General features: G+C 43.7%; 1 protein-coding gene across 6 annotated transcripts in view; it reads left to right on the top strand.

Moving 5' to 3' along the window:
* Positions 1 to 1,712: 1,712 nt before the first annotated feature.
* Positions 1,713 to 6,900, top strand: part of Wdr59 (WD repeat domain 59) — a 76,111-nt gene continuing 70,923 nt past the window's right edge. For all 6 annotated transcript variants that reach the window (XM_031341465.1, XM_031341464.1, XM_031341462.1 and 3 more), the window contains exon 1: positions 1,713 to 1,866. In XM_031341465.1, the coding sequence (XP_031197325.1) occupies positions 1,813 to 1,866 (54 nt within the window). In that variant the 5' untranslated portion in view covers positions 1,713 to 1,812. The remainder of the gene's footprint in view (positions 1,867 to 6,900) is intronic.

Below are 6,900 nucleotides of genomic sequence, written 5' to 3'. Positions count from 1 at the left end.
TGCCATGCACTTTGTTCACACTCTTTTTATAAAAAAAAATTACTTATTTTATGTATATGAGTACACTGTAGCTTTCTTCAGCTACACACCAGAAGAAGGTATCAGATCCCATGATGGCTCATGGTTGTGAGCCACCATGTGGTTGCTGGGAATGGAACTCAGGATCTCTGGAAGAACAATCAGTGCTCTTAACCCCTGAGCCATCTCTCCAGCCCCTTGTTCACTTTGTTGTTGTTGTTGTTGTTGTTGTTGTTTTGAGACAAGGTTTCTCTGTGTAGTCCTGGCTGTCTTGGAACTCACTCTGTATACCAGACTGGCCTCGAACTCAGAAATCCGCCTGCCTCTGCCTCCCAAGCAATGGGATTAAAGGCGTGCACCACCACCACCCAGCTTGTTCGCACTCTTTCACACATCGCTTGCAACTCTATAATAATATGCAATTCATTCTGCCAAGGATTTATCTACTGTGGAGGGACCAACTGTTCTATTTGCTGGTACTGAAGGGTTTTCTGAGATGCAGGATTTTTGGCTGGTTATTGTGGCAAAACCTAGACTGCTCCAGGCAGACGACAGTGAAATGATAGTCGTCCTAGCCTACAGACAAGTTTATCTTACCTTGTTTATATAGCCCCCTTTCTGAGGGGGAAAGGAGTCAATACCTCCTCTCCATTCATGCAATGATTTGCAGAGAGGAATACTGGTGATAGTTTATACTTGAGCCTTTACAACATGTCAGGCCTAGTGCTGGCTCCTTACAACAATTAAATAAGATATTTCCACTTCTGCAGAGAAAGTGATGTTAAGCCAGTTACCCCAGGATTTCAAAACATAGGATTGAAGAAAAGCCAACTATCATCTACTGTGCTAAACTTCCTGATTACTTTTTTATTTCATTCTCAAAAATTATCTAAGACTCCAAAAACTGTGTGGACAAAGATATTGCTAGTAGTAGAAATTAAAGCCATGAATATGAAGAAAAAAGTTATGGTTAAATGGCAACTATCATTAACATTAATTACGTCTTTTCAGTGAAAAATAACACTTTTCAAAACCAAAACGATGTTGTCAAAAAGAGTGGCACGTCATTTAATATTCAGTTTAAATTACCACTCTGAGTAAATTCCCTCACACATTGGAAGAATTGTTCCGCACACTGGTGAGAGAAAATTAAAGTGTTAGTAAGATTATGAAATTGTTTTACCTTTAGGGACTTGTCTCCCCCCAACCCCCAAAGTGTCGCTGAGAACCCCAGGAGCTTCAGTACTTAAGAGGCGCGCTGTATACAGACAGCATGAAACAGTAAACTGTGCACTCAGATTTTTCAAACCTTGATGACAGAAATCAGAAGAGGTCTTTTTCCTTTGGTACGGATGTCGGTTTTGTTTATAGGCTGTAAGTAGGAGAATTCAGGGATACCAACCAACGACCAGCAAGAAGACAGGACAACTGGCCTCTGCTCTTTCAACTCAGGCTCTTCCCTGGTAACTGACGCCGTGCTTCTGATAATTGACTACAATTCCCGACAGAGCTCACGGTAGGGGGCGTGTCTGTAGCCATGGGGTGCCCAGGTGACTCGTACTGATGACGAATGAAGAGGCGTTCCTGTTTTTAGGGATAGGCCTGGTCCGTGGTTGGAGGAGAGAGCTGAAGAGGCGGGGTTTATCATTGGGTTAGCCAATGAGTTGCGGTCAAGTGAAAGGGCGTGACCGGATTTATTAGCAGGCTGTGTGGGATTTACTAACGCGGGGAGTCTCTGGTCTTGGGGTCGGGGTGGAGGGTCGCCTACTGGCACCCCACGGTCGGGTTAGTGAGATGGCGGCGCGCTGGAGCAGCGAGAACGTGGTGGTGGAGTTTCGAGACTCCCAGGTGAGCTGTGCGTGAATGGAGCCGTCTGGGCATGCGCTTTCCGTGGTTTACACCCCTCCCCAACCCACCCCCGCCTTTTCATCCATCCCTTTGCTCAGGGTGGGAAAATGGACGTAGTGCTCACCTGGAGCTGTCAGAGTCAGGATAGCTTAGGGAAGCTTTGACTACTGGTCAGGACAGTTAGGGCAGGCGTGTACGGCCTTTAGGGTTCCACATGGGCTTATGGTCTTGGGACACCGAGATAGCGATAGTAAATGCTGAAGGGATTCTTCCCTTATTCAAGGTAGTGAGCTGGGGGGTGTCCACTCCCCGAGGGAGTTGACTGCACTTGGTGACTTATGGAAAGTTGCAGAACTTCTCTGAGCCTCAGTTACTTGGACCAATCTCTCCTTGTACCATTTTGGGGGTGAATTTGTGAAATACTACTTTGCAGAGCATCTGTTTCAACCTATTAAGTGATCGCTAATGTAGAAAATACTCTGTCGTTGATAAGATACGGGTATTGCGCTGGGCAGTGGTGGTGCACGCCTTTAATCCCAGCCCTTGTGAGGCAGAGGCAGGCGGATTTCTGAGTTTGAGGCGAGTCTGGTCTACAGAGTGAGTTCCAGGACAGCCAGGACTACACAGAGAAACCCTGTCTTGAAAAACAAAAAACAGGCCGGGCGATGGTGGCGCACACCTTTAATCCCAGCACTTGGGAGGCAGAGGCAGGTTGATTTCTGAGTTCGAGGCCAGCCTGGTCTACAGAGTGAGTTCCAGGACAGCCAGGGCTATGCAGAGAAACCCTGTCTCGAAAAACCAAAAAAAAACCAAAAACAAAAACAAAAAACAGAAAAACAAAAAACAAAAAGATAATATGTATTGCTTAGATTGGACATCTGTGTAGCCCATCCCTGACGTCACTCTCTACACATCATTTTTTTTTTAACCTGTAGAAGGGAGGTTATTATACTTACAGGACTGGCGTGAAAATTTTATGAGGCCAAATGTTTAAGACGTATGGCACATGGCAAGCTTCAGGCATTGTTAACATTGGGGGCCCGCAAAGTAGCTGGCAAAGGCACTGCTGCCAAGCTTGCCAACATGAGTTCAGTCCCCAGGACCCACATGTCAATCTCCTCCATCCACATGCTGTGGCACACGTACACACAGTAAATAAGTGAACAATAAAAAAAATTAAAATGATATCTTTTTAAAAATGTTAGCATTAAGCCCTTGAAATGTTTCAGGTATCGGCTCTTGCCAACAGGCCTGACGACTTGAGTTCCATCCCCAGGACCCACATGGCAGAAGGACCAAGTCAGCTCCCACAAGTTGTTCTTTACTGCCACACATATTGTATGGCATGTGTGCCCACACTCATATACACACACATTAATTAAAAAAAAAACTAATTTAAAAATTAAAAAAGAGTTTTTATTGACTGACTATTTTAATCATTTTTCCTTTCTTTAAATTAAAATAAAATATTATTATAGTGAGTGTATGATGTATGTGTGGGTACATGGAGATCAGAGGACAACACTTGGAAGTCTAGTCTCTTCCACTGTGGGACTTAAGCTTAGGTCAACAGCCGTTTGAAGCCGTTTGAACAGTCTAGCTAGACTCTTTACACTATGGGCCACGTTGAAGGTGCCCACTTAAAATTTTAGGTGTGTGGTTGTTTGTCTGTTTATAGGGGAATCATTTGCATGTCTAGTGACTGCTGAGGCCAGAGGGAGGCCCAGAATCTTCTGGAAGTAGAGTTACAAACAGTTGTGAGCATCCATGTGGATGTTGGAAATGTAACCTCTGTGCTCTAGAAGAGGAGGAAGCAGTCTCTTCAGCCAGCACCCCTCCCCCACCTTTTTATTTTTATTTTTATTTTTATTTTTATTTTTATTTTTATTTTTTTGAGATGGGTCTCATAAGCAACTCTGGCAGTCCTGGAACTCATTATGTAGACTAGGCAGGCCTCAGACTCAGAGAGATCCTCCTGCCTCTGTCTCCTAAGACCTGGGGTTAGAGGCATACGCTAGAACTCTTGAGACAGGATTTCATGTATCCCGGGCACACTTTGAGCCTGGTACGTAGCTGAGGAGACCTTGAGCTTTTGATCCTCTTGCCTTTACCTGCCGAGTGCTGAGGTCAAAGTTGTGCACCACCACACACAGTTTGAAGCAGTGCTCAGGGCTTCCTTCATGCTACACAAGTACAATCCTAACTGAGCTATATCCCCGTGCTTTCATCATCTTTTCTGTGTTGAGTCTTCCATATGCCAGGCTCCATGCTAGGCAGTCTATCTATGCTTTCTTTTTCTACGTGATGAAAGAGCCATGTAGGCTAAGTAGCTATTATCCTTGTCTACCAAAAGAGGAAACTGACCCTTGGTTCAGAGAGATCGTGAGAGCGTTGTCTAAAGCCTCCAGTATGTGGCTGGTGGCACTGGGATTTGTACAGTCTCTGACCCCAGAGATCATTATGCTACTTCATCTCTTAAGAGCTCATAATGTGTCACACATAGGCTCATAATAAAACGCCATGTCTCCCTTTCCTGACACCTAGGACATTTCTTCTCAAGTTTTTTTTCACTTATTCAACAAATATTTACTGAGTTTTTTCTTATATTTTTGGTTGTAAGCCTAGCCTTTAATGGATGTGCCCTCCCTCCAGCCCTGAATACTTTCTGTGTATCAGACTTTCATTCACTTGTTTATTTATTCAATAAGAATTTATTTACTTCAGTTTTTGTGTTTTTATGTATGTGGTGTGCAAGTACATGTGTATGTTTGTTTTTGCATGTATATACACATGTGTCTCAGGGGTTCTTTTGCTATGAAGAGACCGTGACCATGACAACTCTTATAAAGGAAAATATTTAATTGAAAATTTTTAATCAGCTTGCAGCTCAGAGGTTTGGTCCATTACCATCATGCCAGGAAACATGGCAGAGTGCAGCAGGCAGACATGGTGCTAGAGAAGGGGTTGAGAGTTGTACATACAGATCAGCCAGCAATAGGAAAAAAAACTGTGGGCCACTAGGCATGCTTGAGCTTCTGAGACTTCAAAGCCTGTCCCCATAGTGACACACTTCCTCCAAGGCCACATCTCCTAATAGTACCACTCCCTTTAAGGGCCAAACATTGAAACATATGAGTCTATGGTGCTGTTCCTATTCAAACCTCATAACATGTGGGTGCATGTTCAGGTAGAGGTCCAAGGCTGATGTCAGGAATCATCTGGTTGCTTTTCCACCTTGTTCATTGAGGCAGGGTCTCTCAGTGAAGCCCAGAGATTGCCAATGTGGCTAGTCTTGGTAGCTAGCTTGCTTTGAGGAATCCAGTTTCTTAGCCTTTCAAGGCTAGAAGTACAGGCAGGCTACTATACGTACCCAGTACTTATGTGGGTTTCTGGAGAGCTGAACTTTAGTCCTCATGATTACAAGAGTGTGTTTTAACTGTTGAGGATTTATTGTGATCTTACTAGTGCACACTGTCCCAGGCATAGTGTCAATATCCAGTTATTTTACACTTATGGATATATAGATTACAGTTAAGTGGGTAGCATGAGTCTTCTAAAACTTCATCCTGTCTTTTGCTATGAGGGCTGATATGAGGAGCCATCCACCAGTCTGCTCTGTGGTGCCCTCTGATAAGTAGTCTCGGTGGAGAATTTGACCAGTAGCTCCTGGATTAAGGGATCTTGAAACACTTAGTGCTGTCAGCATTGTCAGTGTGAGGTCTACTTTCCCCAGGGAGGTGCCAGACTCCTAGGGGAGAAGACAGATTGCAGTTACCCTTCCTGTTAATTGCTTTCACTAGGGATCAGGACAGAGCTGAACCAGTATCACGTGTCCAAGCCTGCTAATTTGGAAGATGCTAATCTATAAATCTTTTAATTCTCACAGAAACCCAGGCAGTCTCACCCCTATTTCTTTATTGAGATGTAACTGAAGAGACCTACAGAGAGGGCACTGACACCTATATTGGAGTGCTATGAAGTAGGAGCAAATAATTAAGCCTAAACAGCAGTTGGCATAGCAGGAGAACAAAGTAAACTGGGTAATCTAACTGCCTTGTGGGAGTTTCTGCTTTTCCTTGAGATTTTTCTCTGTAGTTGAAAGGGTATATGTATGAATGTGAATTTGCCTGTTTTGTCTGACGTTGATTGGCGAGAGGCAGAAACTTGTTTTATTAGCTTTCTACTACATAGGAAGAAAAAGAAAATACTTTATGTTGCTTCTCTGAAGAAGATGCCTAGAAAAGTAAACTTATGAAAATGCTCCATATTCACTGTATTTTATATTCTAGAAAATAATTTCAGCAATCTGGTGGTTTGAGTGAGAATGGCTCTCATAGATTCATATCTCAAGCATTCATATTGAATGCTTGGTCCCCAGTTGGTGGAGCTGTTTGGGAAGGATTAGGACATGTGGCCTTGTTGGAGGAGGTGTGTCATTGGGGGCCAGCCTTGAAGTTTCAAAAGCCCATGCCATTTCCAGTTAACTTTCTCTGCCTCCTGCCTGTGGATTAAGATGTAAGCTCTCAACTAGTGTTGCAGCACCATGCTTGCTTGCCTGTCTGCTTGCTGCCACCTGCCATGATGGTCATGGACCCTCTGAAACTATAAGCTCCAAATTAAATGCTTTTATAAGTTGCCTGGATTGTGGTGTTTGTCGCAGCGGGTGAAAAGTAATTAAGACACAGGCCAAGGCAGTTGCGGTCAAGCTGATGACCTGAGGGTGATCCACAGGGCCACATGGTGGAAGTGGAAAACTGATGCCTGAAAGTTGTCCTCTGACTTCCGCATGGGCACTGTGGCATGCACTCTGCTATCCCCAACAAACAAACAAGTGAACATAAATTTTATAAATTTTAAAATTATTTTAGGGTCAAGGATGTGGCTAACGGGAGCGCTTGCCTAGCATGCTTGATGTTTTTTGTTGGTTGGTTTGTATTTTACTTATTGTGTATGTAATTCACCTGTCTTTGCCTTCTTAGCACTGGGATTACAAACATGAGCTACAATACCTGGCTGTTAAGAAAAAAAAAAAAA

This window comes from Mastomys coucha, unplaced genomic scaffold, assembly GCF_008632895.1.
Source record: "Mastomys coucha isolate ucsf_1 unplaced genomic scaffold, UCSF_Mcou_1 pScaffold22, whole genome shotgun sequence".
Lineage (NCBI taxonomy): Eukaryota > Metazoa > Chordata > Mammalia > Rodentia > Muridae > Mastomys > Mastomys coucha.
Note: the sequence above shows the minus strand (reverse complement) of the source record. Positions and strands in the feature narration are given on the sequence as shown.